General features: G+C 55.6%; 5 protein-coding genes across 5 annotated transcripts; 2 read left to right on the plus strand and 3 right to left on the minus strand.

The window, feature by feature from the left end:
- Window positions 1–2318: 2318 nt before the first annotated feature.
- DICSQDRAFT_13637 (uncharacterized protein) lies at window positions 2319–4063 on the plus strand (the record flags this gene model as incomplete). The annotated part of the gene is made up of 3 exons (XM_007367448.1): window positions 2319–3500; window positions 3557–3895; window positions 3968–4063. Coding segments are annotated over 3 exons (1617 nt in total), but the record flags the coding sequence as incomplete, so codon positions are not given.
- Window positions 4064–5077: 1014 nt separating this feature from the next.
- Window positions 5078–5928, minus strand: DICSQDRAFT_108437 (FKBP-like protein). The gene is made up of 5 exons (XM_007367449.1): window positions 5783–5928; window positions 5576–5674; window positions 5460–5514; window positions 5366–5406; window positions 5078–5300 (listed from the first exon to the last, which is right to left on the minus strand). Exons 1-5 carry the CDS (start codon window positions 5885–5887, stop codon window positions 5181–5183), a joined length of 420 nt encoding a protein of 139 aa, XP_007367511.1. The 5' UTR covers window positions 5888–5928; the 3' UTR covers window positions 5078–5180.
- Window positions 5929–6757: 829 nt separating this feature from the next.
- On the minus strand, window positions 6758–8754 carry DICSQDRAFT_138264 (uncharacterized protein). The gene is made up of 9 exons (XM_007367450.1): window positions 8667–8754; window positions 8349–8583; window positions 8249–8291; window positions 7952–8189; window positions 7792–7891; window positions 7562–7730; window positions 7396–7501; window positions 7213–7332; window positions 6758–7145 (listed from the first exon to the last, which is right to left on the minus strand). The coding sequence occupies exons 2-9, from the start codon at window positions 8482–8484 to the stop codon at window positions 6882–6884; spliced, it is 1176 nt and encodes a 391-aa protein (XP_007367512.1). The 5' UTR covers window positions 8485–8583; window positions 8667–8754; the 3' UTR covers window positions 6758–6881.
- Window positions 8755–9978: 1224 nt separating this feature from the next.
- On the plus strand, window positions 9979–10709 carry DICSQDRAFT_128102 (uncharacterized protein; the record flags this gene model as incomplete). The annotated part of the gene is made up of 4 exons (XM_007367451.1): window positions 9979–10167; window positions 10292–10429; window positions 10460–10474; window positions 10614–10709. 4 exons carry the CDS (start codon window positions 9979–9981, stop codon window positions 10707–10709), a joined length of 438 nt encoding a protein of 145 aa, XP_007367513.1.
- A 629-nt stretch (window positions 10710–11338) lies between these two features.
- On the minus strand, window positions 11339–13771 carry DICSQDRAFT_64417 (uncharacterized protein; the record flags this gene model as incomplete). The annotated part of the gene is made up of 4 exons (XM_007367452.1): window positions 11339–11632; window positions 11694–11861; window positions 11917–12169; window positions 12225–13771. The coding sequence occupies 4 exons, from the start codon at window positions 13769–13771 to the stop codon at window positions 11339–11341; spliced, it is 2262 nt and encodes a 753-aa protein (XP_007367514.1).
- Window positions 13772–15761: the final 1990 nt, after the last annotated feature.

Here is a 15761-nt window from a genome sequence, read left to right on the forward strand (position 1 = left end):
TTTCCCCGACCGCGTCCCACCGCCTCAGGGCGACGGTTGGCAACGACCCCCGGGCTGGAGAGAACCTGAGCCCCCTGTATGGTCGGGGCCAGAAGGGCGGGAGTCTGCCCTTCCCGTCTCTCGTCCTCCGTTTCCGCCTCCATCGAACATCCGGCGGGGCGGAGGTTCGCGCCCTCCTCCGAACCGTATGTTCGAGCCTTCTGACAATTGGAAGCAGACACATGGTGAGCGCAACCGTGGTCGTTCCGCTTATCATTCGTCATCATCCGTCGTAGAGAGATATCGTCCATATACGCCTCCGGGCCCGAATCCGAATGTGATGCGCAATCGCTTCGGTTTCAAGAGTGGACCGCGGCGCTCGTTCCATGGACAGCCCTCTCGTCCTTTCCATGAACCTCAATCTCAGCCTTTCCACCAGCCGCCGCCGTACGAAGATAAATGGAGTCCGGACGAGGATGCGTATGGCGACAACGGTCCTCGCCGATCAGCCTCCTTCTCGAATACTCCGACGAGTCCTGAGCGAATGGTACGAATGGCTAGTCCCGCATCTCCTCGTGACGTGAGCCACTCGTCCCCGAGCTTCGTGTCTGAGCCGTTTGCACCAAAGCGAGAGTCGCCAGAGCTTCCTCACCTCGAGGCACTCCCTCCGCTCCAGCCCGTCGGCGAACCTATTCACATTCCTTTGCCAACGAGCTTGCTGCCACCAAAGCCGCAGTCGCGCTCTTCGTCACATTCTTCCGGCAGCGGCTCTGCCGCTGCAGCCCACTCACAACCGCAGCCAGCGCCGGTGCAGCCGATCTATGGGCTTCCGCCTAAACCTCCTCCCCAAGTTCGGTCTCGCCAGCCGATTTCCATCCCGATCCCGAATTTGGCAAGCGCCCATCCGCCAGCGCCTCAGGTCGCACCAGCGGACGATGTTGAGAAGACGCAGGTAACGGCCACACCTTCTCAATCCACACAGGCGGAGCCGCAGATACAAGCACGTACAGCTTCAAATTCACGGAACAATGGTGCGTATTCATGAATCAAAGTGCTGAAGCTGTTTTTGACGATGTCTTCTAGTGCGCCGTCCGTTCAACGCTCCTTCTTTTGTGCCATCCACCCTAGCCATCGATGCACCACTGATGTTCCCGATCGGGGAAAGTCAATCGAGTGCCGCGAACGCGCTAGATGAGCCAGCCAAGATAGCTAAAGATGCAGCTGAAGCTATGGACGTGTCCGAAGAGACGGCACCGGTACGTTCACACATTACTGGAGGCCATTCAGTGTTAGACGTTACTTTGAAGGTAAAGGACGTACAAGAAGCAGTCGAGGCGGGGTCTTCATCCCAGTCTCCTGCTCAAACAAATCAGCCGGCCAAGCTTTCAAAGGTAACAGGAAAGGCTCCGGATTCGGACGGTAATGCCGCAGACGAGTCGGACATGGACATGTCGCCGCCAGGGTCTCCCGCGATCAAGGCTCCCTCTCTTCCTGCTGAACCACTCTCAGAAGCAGCGAGCAGTGATAGAGAAGCCAGTCGCCCGAGTCTGTTCATTGACACTGCTACCTCGTCACCTCGAGTGCTTCATGGCGCACTCCGACAGAGCTCTTCTGCGTCGCCCGTGCCTACGACACCAGAGAACGCTGATGAGACGGCTGGCGACGAGTCGGACATGGACATGTCATCTCCTGCATCTGAGACTGCCTCGTCTCCGCCGCCTGAGCCTCAGAGTACCGCAGCACCTGCTTCTGCCCCTGCCCCTGTCCCAGCCAAAGTGTCCCTGCCTCAGCCTCCTGCAGTAGAAGATGACTCGATGATCCCCGGCTTGTCTATAGCCGACTCTGGCGTGACTCCTGCTCCTAAAGCTGCTTCTCCTGTGCTTACATCTGACCCTGCGTCGTTGCCTAAGCCTGTTGACCAGCGAACTGCCGCCAGAACACCGCCGCCTGTCGCACCTGCGCTCACACCTGCATCTGCTCTCTCGCCTGTACTTGTCTCCCTGCCAGTACCTATCTCCCCGTCAGTACCTGCCTCCCCATCTCCACCTGCTCATCCTCCCACTCCTCCGCCTACGAGCATTGTTCGTGAACCTAGCGTCCAGGCCTCTACCGTAACCCCTGTGACAGCAACGTTGGAGAAATCGCACGTCGAAGTCGGTGAGCTTTCGCCACCTGCTAGCGAGGAGACTTTGAGGGAGGACACGGAGGCTACCGAGAAGGAGACTGCCGAGAAAGAGTCATGCCCTACTGTTGTCGCCGAGGAAGCGGCTCCCGCTGCTCCAAGGAACGATGTGGTACCGTCGACTGATCCAGCAGAAGAGAAGGTGCTGCAGGAGCTGCCTTTATCGGAGGCGCTCCGCTTGGTGGCGAAATTGCGCTATCGTCACGACCCCATGACGCAGGAAGCACGCGTCGAGCCCATTCTCTACTCCAATCGACAGCTCGCTGAGTCTGAGGGTTCTGCCTCGCCTCAGCCGGAGGTTTCAGGACAGTCGGTGGTCGAGAAGGAGGCCGAGAAGGTACAGCAGCAGCTGAATGACGGCGTGTTCGGTGGAACGAAGCATTCGCTGCGGAAGCGGTTCGCGCAGCACCAGGCTGCGTTGACGGAGAAGGTATCGCGGCTGCGAAAGGAATACATGGCGTTGCACGAGCGCTGGATGGTTCACTGTGCGAAACTGGACGAGGTGGCGCGCGCCAGCGCACTCGAGGAGGCTGCTGCTACAGCAGGTCGTACTACGAGGCGCACGGCGGCCATGGGCGACGCTGTCCGCTCGGATCTTGAGATGGAGCAGATCCTGGCGAGCCTTGGCAACGAGGAGCTTACGGATGCGAACCACCTCTCGCAGAAGAACGCGGCTGTCATTCCGGACATGGTCTCGGTGACGAAGGGCCGGGTGGAGTACATCTACGACGACACGAACAACCTGGTCGAGGACCCGCACGAGTTCTACAAGCTCGAGACTGGCATCGATGACTGGACCGAAGAGGAGAAACAAATCCTCATCGACAAGTACGCGATCCACCCGAAGCAGTTCGGCATCATCGCGGACTACCTCCCGAATAAGACTCCTGCGCAATGCGTCACCTATTACTACCTGCACAAGAACACCACCATCGACTTTCGCAAGATCATTGCACAGTACAACACCATCGGGAAGCGGACACGTCGCGGTCGAAACGCCAAGCAGAAGGGCAATGCGCTCCTCGCGGATATTCTCAAGCATGATGACGAGGTGTCGGGGAATAGGGATGGGACACTGAGCGCGTCTGGCAGGCGGAAGCGCGGCACCGCGGGCACGGCTACCCCAGTGCCTCCTGCTAGCACGAGCACCGAGGCGACCGACTCTGCTTCGACGCGAAAGGCCCCGTTATCGAGGAGGGGCACGGCCCAGAACACCCCAGACCCCACGCCTACTCCGGATCCCGAGCCTAGTGGGCAGAAGCGTCCTCGTCGTCGAGCGAATCCCTCCGCGAAGGCTGCCGCTGCTGCTCTGGAGGCAGATATCCCCGATGAGCCAGTGGTGAGTGATATCCCAAGTAGGTCCTCATCTATATGCTGACAATCATCCGATCTTAGCCGGAGGAGGAGCGACCAGTGAAGCGGACTCGGAAGGGCCGTAAGAGTAAGGCCGAGCTGGAGGCGGAAGCCGCAGCTGCCGGAGATGAGAGTCACACACCTTCAACTCCTGTAATGGAAAACAAGCCCCCTGAACAACCGCAGCCGGAAGCGCCGCCGAAAAAGAAATCGGGAAGTGGGTCTGGGAACTGGACCGAAGACGATAGAGGCAAGTATTATCCGTATCACTCCTCCCCGCCCCGATTAGTGATACAGGAGCCCCTGACAGCTCTTTTCCTGAAGCTGCTCGCCCAGCATGGTGATGATTTCAAGCGTATCGCTTCCTCTATGGCGAACAAGGTGTGTATAGGGGCTGCCCACCGTTCTCGCGCAAGTATCTTACGTAGTCTCGTCGGCTCGCTTCGTAATCAGACAACAATCCAGGTGGCGGCGTTCTACCGGTCGCACTCGACGGAGATGAATCTATCCAAGGTTGTGGCACAAGCTCCAAAGAGGTCTCCGACGCCACACGAGAACGGTCTGAAGGGAAACAAGCATGCGACTCAGGTTATCGACGGAAATGTCATAGCCCGCTCCAAAAGCAGCGGTCGCATGTCACCACCTCCCAATCCGGATGCCTCTCGGCCATTCGAAGGTGGCACACGGCCTCCCTCCAGCGCATCTACTTCTGCGCCGCCGAATGGCATACCTGTACCAATGTATCGACCTTCTGCGCCGTATCAGGGAGGCATCGGCTCCGCTTTCGCTAGTACCTCTCGCGGCAATCCTAACCCGCTCACGAACGGCTTGGGCGGACGTCCTCCAACGCTGACGATGTCCTTTCCCTCTGCAATGGCCTACTCGAACCTCTCTCCATCGAGCTTCGCAGGGCAGCCACCACTCTCACACCCTCGTTCCGCCTCCGGTCTCCCCGGTACTCCCGGTGTGGGCGGAAGTAATGCGATGATGATGGAGTTCAGCGAGTTCGCGCCCCAGCCATGGCAAGTACCTGCGCTCACGCACCCAGGAGGCGCACCCATTGTCCCTGGAACTGCTGCGGGAGGCGGGTTGCCAGCTACGTTGGAGACGACAGAGGATCTTGTACGTTACTTGGAACATAGAACACGGATGTCCGCAGGGAAGAGCACTGAAGCCGACTTCATGTAGGCTGTGGGTACTCGCTCGCTAGGCTGAGATGCGCCTTAGGACTCCACGACAGACGTTGGAGTGCTTGCGATGTTCGGTTATGCTCTTATCTATGAGTTGTTTATTATGTTCTATGTTTGCGCTCTGTGTGCCTGTGCCCGCAGCCTGTGTCATAGCTACTCCGAATACTTCTTGTGGGTCTCTAAATCTGCCCGGCAGAGCTCGACGGCTTGGAACTACCATGAGTTCCCGATAGCCAATCGAAATCGCCATTTTACTCAGATCCTCCGGTCTGTTCCAACTTGTGACAGAATTGGGTGTCTGGGGCCTCTTTCTGCTGGCGATGGCAGGCGATCGCGTTTGATCGGACAGGACCACCTACGTAGGTTGGCAGGAAAAGTCATTAGACAGCGTTGCATAACAAGTCAACGTCGGTTGTTAATGTGATGACACAGAAGTAGGTTGCGCAACGGGCATCAGGATAGTGACTCAAGAGGTACTATCTCCTTCCTTCCACCATAATGATGTGATAACCAAACTGGGTCTTCACGAGAGGCGACAATATGGGCTTATCCACGGTGGAGGGCTGAAGCGCGAAAGCGGCGTCTTGGAATGTCCCCTTCGCGACGTGAGTGCATTATCCCCGAATGAGTCAAGTGCGTGATAGCGTTGCCAGGTACATACCACCATAGATCCGCGGACCATCCAGCCCAAGCTCCCGCCAGCTGGTAGGAACAATAAGAGAGGGGACGGGACGCATGGTGGTGGATACGATTACCTTTGGCCTTGTCCTCGGAGTACTCTTGGGCCACCTTATCAAATCGTTGGCCCTCCTGTAGTCATCATATGCCGTTCACATTCCTGATGAGAGCGGTAGAATATAAGTAGACGGACCTGAATCTTCTGCAGGGCCTCGAGAGCTTTGGACTGCTTTACGCATAGGATGTGACGGACGTTCACCGCCGTTGCTGCCTTCAAAACATTACCCTTTCCCTATTCCGAAAATGCAGTGAGCATATGGAATGGTCACTGCAACATGAGATCGATCCGAGTTCCGCCTTGGTATGCCGTGTCCGCTCCGTAAGAAACCAAGACATTCACCTTCTTGTCTGCAGAGTCGTCATCCTTGGTTGCGGAGGTGTTCTTCCCTCCACTCTTTTTGTCAGCGGCCTTCTTATCGGTGGATGCGCCACCTTTCTTAGCCATTGATTTGAGTTCAAGTTACTGTGGACCAGGTGTTGGATTGAGAGTACAAGTCCTTCCGAGAGGATTCCGTGGGAATCTGTGGCCCATGTTGAACAACGTAGGCGCTGGATACGCTCCGGCAACTCACGACTCGATGCCTGCTTTCAATCGTAATTCGTTACCCGGACGGTCAATTTCCTACACAACGGTGGATTCCGCAGGCTTTGATATATGTACAGGAAGCAGCACAGACCATACTGTCGAGGAAACCTCGCAGCTCGAGAGCCGGAGGGGGCACCGATGATCTAGTTCTTCAGTGTCCCCGACGGGCAATTGCAGAGGGTCTGTGGACTCAAGTGACGTCTCAGAACGAGGGAGTAGAGGAGCATAGCATTGCAAATCATATGGCATCTTCCTAATGCAACAAAGCCCCTTAAGCCATTGCGGCCCTCCATCCAGATACCCGGGCTGATTCGATATCTTCCTTCAACTCTCCTGATGTCTTCTTGCTCAGCATAATGACAGTTCACGAGAGCCACCGCCTTGGCAGTGCTCACCACAGCAACCATATGCTTATGATCGTCGCTGCGGAGAGGGAAGAACCCATGACCGCCCTAGCTCGATGGGGACCAGTGGAGCTTGGAAGTGACATCATTCAACATCCCGGGCCAGTCAGTACTTGAGATGAAGACTCCGATGGTGGGACTGCCGATATCCTTTCCGCAACCTAGCCTCGTTGATAATAGGCAGTTCATATGCTCACCTGATGAGTAGGGTTCGAAGAACGGTCTTGTTACCGAAACCACAGTGGAGCTGAAAAGAATCTCGTAATCTCTATGAGAAGCCCGATAACCGTCGACTCGTTGAAACTTTAGGTAGTGGTCTCGAACAGTCGTCAATGGGAGCGAGACGAGGGGTACATCCGGTCTTCAGACCCAACTAAGCGAAGTGAATACAACACTATATACAATGTATGCTAAGGCTACAAGTACAGTGCGTAATCATAAAGACATGCTCAGGATTGCGCGCAGACGTCCTGCAAGGACTTACCATCCCGCATCTTCCTGTGGCCCTTGACAGGGAACATCGGGATATCCTCTACGATCTCCGAAGACGACGGGCGGATTTGGGAGCCGAAGGCAATATTACTGATCATCGCATCTCCAGATTCTGTTGCTGCTGCCGTTGCGGTGCCGCCCTGGCTCATCCCGCTCATGCCATTGTCGATGGGAGAGCAGTTGAGAGCGACGAGGACAATGATGAGCATCGGATAGATAGCCTATAGTGACATGTGGTGGCATCAGCTAGCTGCACGACAAGCATGATCCTCAGAGCCTCATCCTTACGACAATGGGTACGAAGCAGCCAAATGTGTAGTACGACTCTGCTCGCAAGAGCATGTTTTGATGAGCGTGCAGAGGCGTATTGGGCTTAGCTGGCCCGATTTCGTACAGGACTAGTAGGATCTAGGACGGACGCAGTCAGTATGCATAGCACGACGGAGGACAACTGTGGAAACGGGGCCGCACTAGTAGAATACAATAGATTGTTCCAGACTCGATGAGCAAGATCAGGGCCCTCGCCACCCTAGCTGCTCGTTCACCCGTTCGCCCGCGCAGGACTCTTCTGTGCTGCCTGGACATGGCATCAGCCCGCGGGAGCGCACGAATGTCTGCAGATGAGAAGGTAACGCACCACGCCTTGTACGCGATCAGAGCGGTGGCGAATATGTTCGTAGACAGAGATAGTACCGCGCTAACCTTCGAGAAGGCGCCGTCCTGGAATAGATAGTTGGGGAAGAGACAAGGGCATTCGTGACATGGACATTCATGGTCTCCCAGAGCAATGGCTACAGTTCCGAACCCTGCACCATCCAGGGTGAGAAGACGCTGCGCGCGTCAAGTTTAGAGCTGATATGTGCGTACCGACTGTCAGGGCGATGAGAAGGGCACCGCCATAGTAGACCAGGCGATTTCGCCAGACAGCACACGCCCGCCACCACACGATGCTGTCCCCTAGTACAACCTAGAAGTCCTACGTGAGTAATACGGCGTTATGTACAACAGCATGTGGCAGGCGACTCACGTTGAGACCTAGGGCCATCGTCATGATCAATGATTGTGTCGAGACCTTCCGACTAAGCACAGCGACGTCTCCGCCAATATCAGCATCGGAATAGAGCCCACCACGAGCGCTGGAGACAGCTCGACCCACGCTCGTGATGTACCACCCTTTCGTTGCTATCCACAGGGTCGTAGACATGTATAGCAGCAGCGTGCTGAGGAGGAGTACCCGAACGGAGGTCCTTCTCAGTCCATTTCCACTACAACCCGACAGCTGTCAATTTTTGTAGGTGTATGATGCATGAACAAAACAACTTACGCTAGAAAGAACACGGCAACCAGAAAGAGAGTGGTGAGTATGCCTAAGGTTGTTTAGATGAGAGACAAGCTCAAAGGGTCGTTCTTGGAGAAGATCGCACCGAAGAGGACGGTCGAAAGACCAAGCTCCAGAGCCACGTAGGGTAGATCGGTAGCGAAGAACAGCGTAACGTTCAGTGCGCCATGGTTGACCTCTAAAGAAAGTCGTCCTGGTGCCACCGAGACATTAGCTGACATCAAAGGTCAAGTAGCGTCGAGCAAGTGTCGTGGTGGGAGCGGATGTTCGCGGACAGGAGAGTTTGCTGTTGAGTCGATTATTCACTTTGAGGTGCAGTACTTTAGGTCAGGTCAAGCGCGATGACGTGTGTCAGTGGATAGTGATCTGATGACCGCCAGCAAAGCTTTTAGATCGAGCTCACCGCTGTACAGTGAGATGCGTTGGTAACGAAGGTCGTCTACCGTCTCCGGGGTATCGCTTGCGTGAGAGTAAGCAGTGAGGTCAGGACTCTGATGAGGAGTCGACGCATGGGTGAAAGCATTGACATGGTGAACTCGCAGACAGGACATCCCGGTGTGGTCTTTATGCCCCATCAGCACCCGGTCGCGAGGTACCCGAGTGTTCGTGGTGATGGAGTCGGGAGGTCACGGGTATGTTTTATCCGGAGTTTTAGCATCGGTCTAATACGCTTAGTAATCAATGCACAAGCCCATGTTCTCGTGTTGAAGCAAATGTCAATCCTTTCACTCGACTCGGAAAAAGTTGCAGTGAACTGGGTAGAATAGACTTTCGAATCGCAAAGCGAAGGGAGGCACAAAGGCCCCGCACAGTTCTAGGCCTGCGGTTGGGCGCCATGCGAGTCGAGCGCCTACAAAAGCCTCAGGCTGCTCTCAGCTACGCACAGATTTTCGCTCCGAGTCCGATACTAGCGCTGCACCAGAAGTGCAAAATCCGCGCTCTTACTCAAAAATCTCCCGACTCACTCGAGATTGTACTCCCGGATCTTCATAACTACATTCTGTGACATCTCACCTATCACCTACAGTTTTTCGAGCTTCAAGAACGGAGCGATTGGGAGACCCGAGGGAGAAGATTGAGTGCAACAGTAATGCAACTAGTTGGAGCGTCTGAGTAACGGCGGCGTCACGGGCGGTCGAACGGCAATCGGCGGCATTTTGTAACCCCGCTGGGACAAGACACACACCTCCGCTATCCCGGCTAAGCTGAGTACGACTGAGATCGGGTCCTTTTGAAGCTCCGACAGCCCGAAGGTGGCTACTTGTCACGCTCAGGAACTCGTTCAGCTCTCTAGGCCCACCTATTGCTCCTATAGCCTCGGAAAAATAGACGCAAGTTCTTCTTGCACTACGAACACATATTGAAACTTGGAGAGAATCAGACTGCAAGAACAGTGAGCCGAGGGCATTGATGTCGTGAAGCCCCTCATCTTTCCAACTAATAGTCATATATCTTGACAACCTCAAGACCGTTTTTTCCAATTCTTTCACGATACTATAGAGAAGCTTCATACGCACACGACACAAAAAGAATCTGGTCATTTGATGAGGATCTGATGAATAGCGCCTTAATTTGCACTTCTGTTGCATGATTTCACTATTTGCACTTCTGGTGCAGCGCTAGTATGCAGCGATATTGAGTAGGTGCCTTGGATCGACTATATCTATTGCTATATACGTACCTTTTCTCTCTCCAGCGATGTCGGCCAAGCGAACATGTCTGCATCCTACACTTTTTTGCAACCGGTAGTAATACCGGCAGGCTGCCGCTCAGCCAGGACCAGATGCCCGGGCTACCACTCCCGAAGAACCTTACGCAATGAAGACCTAGCAATAGCCTCTCGCAAGGATGGCGCTACATCAAAGTTCCTGATGATCTGGGGCGACCCGTCCAGTAGGCCTTCAGTGATACACAAGAACTGTATCTGAAACTCACGATCCGATGGATAAGCGGATAGCTGGTCTTCTTCGATTCGTCGCTCATCTGGATTGTGACACTCGATGAATGTCTATACGTCGCAATCAACAGGGCAAAACCGAACTCACCCTAATCAATGCCGACTTTAGCAGCGTTCAGTACTATAGAATAGCAGGCGCATATCTGCCAAATGTCAACCATGCGCCCCCCGAGTTTGCCGCTCACATGAAGCATGAAGTTCCTAGTCCTGTGAGTGTTGCCACGCATACAACACCGCAGTATGCGCACTCACCGGTGAGCAGGAGGACAGAAGCGAGTGTCTGTCGACCAATAAACGGCCCATGAAACTCCCTCTGTGCGGATCTAGCAAACATGAAGCGAGGGATGCAATCGGCCGTAATGAGGCACGTTGTGGACTCGATTGTAGCTGTAGGGGGAGACAATGATCAGTGAGCCTGACATCATGCAAGGCGAAGGCACCTACGCCTCCAGCGGCGATTTCATAGTAGTTCCCGAACCAGGAGGCTAGTAGACACGAAGTATGAATGTTCAGTTATAGATGAAGGCCACCGTAGTATTGACAATTGGATCCCCTGTTCCACGTATTCCGAACTAAGGAGAGAGATATATTGGAATAAAACAAGAAAAGCTCAGCATATGGGGCAGAAATGCGGGACGGCACCAGGTGGCACTGGGAACATGAACTCAAGGTTCGTTGATCCAGACTCCGTGTTCGCGGAACTCTCACCACAACACGCCGCCTCTTTAGAAAGGATGATATCAAGGCGTATAAAGACCGAGAGATAGCAGCGCTCAAAGTGGTGCACAGACGATTGGCTACCGCTCAGATATCTATAGCGTCGATACCCGGGCAGTGTCCAGATTCTTCATCGACCACCATGGACCAGAAGTCCAAAGATGTGAATAAGGTAACGGCTGGCCAAGATGGTCAGCCGACCCGGAACCAATGCTGCCATATCTCTGCGGGCGAGGCTGGCCAACCCTACGTCGTAGTCTGAGCCTCGACAGCGGCACCGCTAGGCAGGAGAGATTTGATCGTGTAAATGCTCGCTGAAGGTTGTACTGTGCAACGAAGGCACAGCTGCATGATCTTGATTCACAAGCTCTTTTCGCAAGGTCTCGATGAAGAGTATACACTTAGCTTGGACCTCCCGTCCGTGCCATCTTCTTATCGTGCCCCCGTTTCCTATCACGGTTACCCCTCCTCTCCTTCCAAGCGCGGTCTCGTGCGGTGTCACCATCGCCGCCGCCACCACCTCCGCGCCCTCCACGGCCACGCCCCCTGCCGCGACCCCGCGGACCATGGCCTCCTCCCGGACCCGAACCTCCGCCTCGCGACGCAGGTCGGCTTCCTTCCGCGATAGGAGCGTTCAAGATTGGCTTGTTCCCGCTGAACTCGTGCTTCGCCAGTATCTTCTCTTTCTTCTTTGGCTGCACATGATTCCACGTCAGTGAGATCAGCGTTCGGGGACTGCACTTTGCGCACACATACATCTTTCTCGAGCATGATCTTCCACCCTTCGATCTGCTCGTCTGTCATCCCAGTCTGCGCCTTGAGGTCCACGCGCGCCTTGCTCCGGCGCGTCTGCGCGTCTCTGTCGAACTGCTTCGAATCTTGGATGTACGCCAGCTCCAGAATGGTCTCCGGATTACGTGAGGTCTGTGGCGGAATGTATCAGTATGCACGCTGTTCGAATCAGGGTAGTAACGAAAACAGGGGGACTCACCTCATCACCGCCGTGTTCCTCTCCATCGGTGCCTTCTTCCTCTTCCTCGCTAATGTCTCCATCTCGGACCTTGATTGCCCCTTCTTCGTCCAGCTCTTCCTCAAATGCGATCGCTTTGCCCCTGCTCTTGCCGCCTTCAGCCTCGTCTTCAGAATCGGAGATTTCCTCCGCGCGCCGGAGTATGTCTGCTTTCATCTGCTCGATAAATGAGCGGTCCTCTGATACGTTATGGGCGTCGTCACTATAGGAGTGCTAGATCAGGTACCCACTAGACGGCAGCGGAATTTTGGGCTTACCTCTTCTTCCCAATCTTGACCTTGCTCAGGTCCATGACGTCGTCGTCCCACACATTTCGTCTCTCCCGCGTGAACACAAACGCATCGTGCTGCACATCCAGCGCGGACGCAGCGGCCCCACCATCCCTCGCCAGAGCGGCGTCGACGTCCGCCTGCAAGGGAGCAGTGCCCTCGAGCAGCGCGCCGATGAGCCTCTCCGCGTCCCCTCTGTACGGATAGTCGCTATGCGACAGCAGGTACCGCACATACGCCGCGTCCTGATCCGGCAGCAAGTCCAGGACCTGCGCTACCGCCAGGTCCAGCTGCTCCTCAGGCACACCCTCTTCCCCGGCTCCCCCACGTCCGACCCGCTGTCCGGCACTAGTGTCTTTGCCCTTTCCCTTCGTGTCGATCTTCACCGCAGCGGGCCCGCGCCCGAGATTGTCGATCCCAGGGGGGACGCCCGACGAGCGCAAGATAAGCCTGAGCGCCCCGGGCGCGCGCGTGCCAGACCCGGACGAGCCCTCCGCGCTCGCGGCCATCTCGCGCAGAGACGCCTCGAGGAGGTCCGCGCGCGCGTCCTCCGTGCGGCGGAGCACGTCCTTCAGCGTGTGCGCAAAGTCGTACGCATGCTGATAGTCCGCGATAAGCGGGCGGTTGAGGAAGGGCGTCGGGGCGAGTCCGCCGTCCACACCGTCTGCAGGGGCAGGAAGGTTAAAAAGGCCGAAGAGGACTTCTAATGAGGGCTCCGCCTGTGCGGCGAGCGCGGGGCCTGCGTGGGCGACAGAGGCGACATCGTCGAGCAGGGTCTGGACGAGAATGTGGAAAGCGTCAAGCAGCGCAACTTTGGTCTCGAGGAAGAGGCGCTCCCACTCATCGAGCTCGCGTTCCTGCGTGTTCGCGCTAGAGAGCGCAGTCAGCCCCCCGTAGGTCTGCGCAACGGAAGCGAGGCCGGCGTGGTATGCTGTCGCGAGCGTACGGACGAAAGTCGTACTCCGTGCGAACGTACGCACAACTACTGCTGGAACAGGCCGCAGGAAGGATAGGACTATGTGGGACATCTTGCGTAGGCCATACAGACCCTGATTGGTAGAAGCGAGGAGGGCTGCGAACGCCGGTAGTGCGTTGGAATGCACCTCTTCTACCGATGCTGGAGCATTCGGGCTATGCACGAACGCGGCGGAATACAGAGCTCGGAGGCGGGACGGGGATACGCGTGCATAGGCCACGCTGAGGTCGACAAGGGTTTGGAGATCGAGCGTACCAAGCGGCGCGAGCCGTTCTGCGAGCAAGAAGACTGCGTGGCGAATGTTGCGCTCCACCGGGCTTAGCTTGTTCAAGTCGGTGCTCCATACAAGAGCTTGGAGGGATTGCTGCGCAGCGTCCTTAACATAAGACGAAATGAATGTGAGAGTCGCTGGTGTCGAGATCTGAGCATCAGGAAGGGAGAGGACCTGGAAGAGGGCATTGGAGATCGTCTGTGCGAGTGTTGACGACTGGGATGGGGTAAGGGATGCTCGGGCCCGCGTAGATGGATATGGAGGCAGCGGCTGGAGTGCGATTGCCATTGTACGACGGTCCGCTGCACAATATAAGATCTCTATGCTACAGCAGAGGACACAAACGACCACTCACGATCAGGTCACTTCAATGTGGATGTCTTAAAGCCTAGAGGGAGACGGCTTGCACACGAGGGAATAGAGATGGTAGACGTAGTGGATAAAGGGACAGAATGTACATCGAGCAGATCCGAACGTCGGCGCCTAAAGCGCACGACATCATATTCTACACTTCTCCTCGCGGAGGACAGGGAGATCGATGTGAAGATAGGGGAAACAGCGAGAAAATGCGAAAAGTGAAAAGATGTGAATGTATGGATGTTGGTAAGCGTACCAGAGAACTTCTCGTATCCAACTCCTCGCATCCAACTCCTCGCATCCAACTCCTCGCATCCAACTCCTCGCATCCAACTCCTCGCATCCAACTCCTCGCATCCAACTCCTCGCATCCAACTCCTCGCATCCAACTCCTCGCATCCAACTCCTCGCATCCAACTCCTCGCATCCAACTCCTCGCATCCAACTCCTCGCATCCAACTCCTCGCATCCAACTCCTCCTCACTCTCCTCAGGGATGACAGGCAACCACAGAGAGACGGGGTATGCGGTTTGATTGGGAGTGGAGTGTACGACAATGAGAGTGGGGGGTGCCATATCGCAGGAGATAGAACGTGGAGGTGAACGGGGACATCCGTGAGGGCAGCCGGACGTGTATAATGCCAGCCGACAGCTGGTGTATCGCAGAAACGCGACAGTCCAAACACAAGAAATCCTTGAGACGAAGGCCAGAGCTCGCAGGGAAACACCAGGAGAGTTGCCAGAGACAGGAAGGGTTTATTTGATTAACACGCCAAGTTCTAGGAAAGCGTCGGGCAAGACGAGCGTGAAGGCCTGGAATATCGTCAGGCAAGACAAGTGTGAAGCCTGGAAAAACATCAGGCAAGACAAGTGCAAGGGCCTCGGAGACCGTCAGGCAAAAGCGACCAGTTCAGAGACCATATAAGCGACGAGACGGCGTTGTACCAACAACGTGACAAAAGAGACAGCAAGACAATGCTGACCAGAGGCGACGAGACAGCGTCGTTCTGAAGATATGACAGAGGGAGAGGGCGCAGAGAGACAGCGCAGAGACCACACGAGAGGCCGACAGGGACATGTGGCAGAGGGGACAAGCGAGAGCACAGCCTATGTGGAGCTGCGAAGAGGAGTATAGTCATCCCAAGGCCTGGAACTGGGTGACCTGTATGCGCCGTACAAAGGCATGGTGGTACCGACGCCGGTGTCGGTGACTATAAGCGTTGTGGAGCTGAGGAATCCGAGTCGATAGAAGTTGAGTAGGACAAAGCCGGCGGGCAGTAGGCAAAGGACATCCGACCGGAGAAGAATATGCCAGTAAGACCGGGACGATATTGCGCCTGCAGGGTTGTCCAAGATCGGGGGAGGGACCTCCTTTGTGGGCGTGTGCGACACGGACGCCGACAGTTCGGGGTGAAAACCAGTCTTGAAAAGCCCATACGAGAATACAGATGGGAGGGACACTGCGATGCACTACACAAGCGGATATCCGGAGGGGATGCGGTTCCATGAACACAGCATTGAAGGGCCGCACCATGAAAGCGACGGCTGCTCGCAGAGCCGCGACCGGTAATGTAGAGTATACACGACCCCAGAGAGTTGTCGTGGTCGTGAGGGGCAACGAATGTGCTTGAGGCGATAGGATTGACCTCGAGATGCAAAGGGGAAGACTGTTAGAATGTTGTCGATGATCCGTCGTGAGTGAGGTCGGCGGAATGATGAATATTTTGGTATGATTTCCAGGCTACTAGCAGATCAAGGTCCAGAAAGTATTGACTAGGGCAGTAGGGTCAGTATCCGGTCTGCATACCAAAACGTTGCGAGCAGGATGGATTGGCCTACGGCAAGTCGTATTACCGATCTGGGCGAGGCCACGAGCGCTAATGAATATCTTGCGCTTCACCACAAATGTTTGCGTCCCCCTG

Source organism: Dichomitus squalens, assembly GCF_000275845.1.
Source record: "Dichomitus squalens LYAD-421 SS1 unplaced genomic scaffold DICSQscaffold_25, whole genome shotgun sequence".
In the NCBI taxonomy this organism is placed as follows: Eukaryota; Fungi; Basidiomycota; class Agaricomycetes; order Polyporales; family Polyporaceae; genus Dichomitus; species Dichomitus squalens.

Excerpts from the sequence above, each read along its gene's own strand:
- DICSQDRAFT_138264 (XM_007367450.1), bottom strand. The coding sequence starts at position 8,484 with ATGTCAGCTAATGTCTCGGTGGCACCAGGACGACTTTCTTTAGAGGTC. Across the intron at positions 7,731-7,791 it reads TCTCATCGCCCTGACAGTCG|GGTTCGGAACTGTAGCCATT; the intron begins GTACGCACATAT and ends TGGATGGTGCAG. Across the intron at positions 7,502-7,561 it reads CTGATCGCGTACAAGGCGTG|GCAGCACAGAAGAGTCCTGC; the intron begins GTGCGTTACCTT and ends TGCCATGTCCAG.
- DICSQDRAFT_108437 (XM_007367449.1), bottom strand. The coding sequence starts at position 5,887 with ATGGCTAAGAAAGGTGGCGCATCCACCGATAAGAAGGCCGCTGACAAA. Across the intron at positions 5,675-5,782 it reads ACGACTCTGCAGACAAGAAG|GGAAAGGGTAATGTTTTGAA; the intron begins GTGAATGTCTTG and ends TTTTCGGAATAG. Across the intron at positions 5,407-5,459 it reads CTCCGAGGACAAGGCCAAAG|CTGGCGGGAGCTTGGGCTGG; the intron begins GTAATCGTATCC and ends TGTTCCTACCAG.